The sequence below is a fragment of the Octopus bimaculoides genome, chromosome 6 (assembly GCF_001194135.2).
Source record: "Octopus bimaculoides isolate UCB-OBI-ISO-001 chromosome 6, ASM119413v2, whole genome shotgun sequence".
Taxonomy (NCBI): domain Eukaryota; kingdom Metazoa; phylum Mollusca; class Cephalopoda; order Octopoda; family Octopodidae; genus Octopus; species Octopus bimaculoides.
The window spans coordinates 40651699-40652471 of record NC_068986.1 but is presented as its reverse complement, the minus strand read 5'-3'; the positions used below and the strand labels follow the sequence as shown (position 1 = coordinate 40652471).

The 773-nt window shown below is 36.6% G+C and overlaps 1 protein-coding gene across 1 annotated transcript in view; it reads right to left on the bottom strand.

Annotated features, from left to right (window-relative positions):
- The window catches only part of LOC106882548 (low-density lipoprotein receptor-related protein 4), a 461294-nt gene that overhangs the window by 11270 nt on the left and 449251 nt on the right, over positions 1 to 773 (bottom strand). The window contains exon 33 of the mRNA XM_052968692.1: positions 333 to 446. Coding sequence (XP_052824652.1) covers positions 333 to 446 — 114 coding nt within the window. The remainder of the gene's footprint in view (positions 1 to 332; positions 447 to 773) is intronic.

Genomic DNA, 773 nt, shown 5'->3' with positions numbered 1-773 from the left:
ATATATATATATATATATATATATATATATATATATACATGCACACACACATATATATACATACAACTGTGTTTTTGTTTGCTCTTCAACCACTGGTGTTGGTTGTTTAAATCCCCATAACTTAGTGGCTCAGCAAAAGAGCCCAATAAAATAAGTACCAGACTTAAAATAACGCATAAGTACTGGGGTCAATTTGTTTCACTGAACCCTTCAAGGTTGTGCCCCAGTATGGCCACGGTCTAATGGATGAAACAAGTAAAAGATAAGATTATTGACAAAAATATTCAAAATGATGCCACTATACTTTCTCAAAAATAAGAAAACTCCCTTACCAACAAGACAGGGCCTTGAATCAGGGTATGTTGGGCACGCACATTTGTAACCATTGGGTCGAGCAAGGCATAAGTGAGTGCATCCTCCATTTCGTATTGCACATTGGTTGGTCCCTAAGAATTAACAACAAGGTAGACAAATGAAATGCAGCAATTCTACAGTCATGGTTTGATATTGGCAATAAGAATTCATAAACAGCAAAATATTTGATAGGTTACAGGTGTGCACAAGCAGAGATACCCCAGTCTGCTGCTACCACTGCAGCAGCAATAACAACGACAACAATAACACCACTCTCTCTCTCTCTCTCACATACATTCACACTCCTATAAGGAAGCATGCATAGAAACACCACACACAGGTAATATAAACAGATATATACATGTGTGTGTGTGTGCGTGTGTGTGTGTGTGTGTATATATATATATATATATATATAT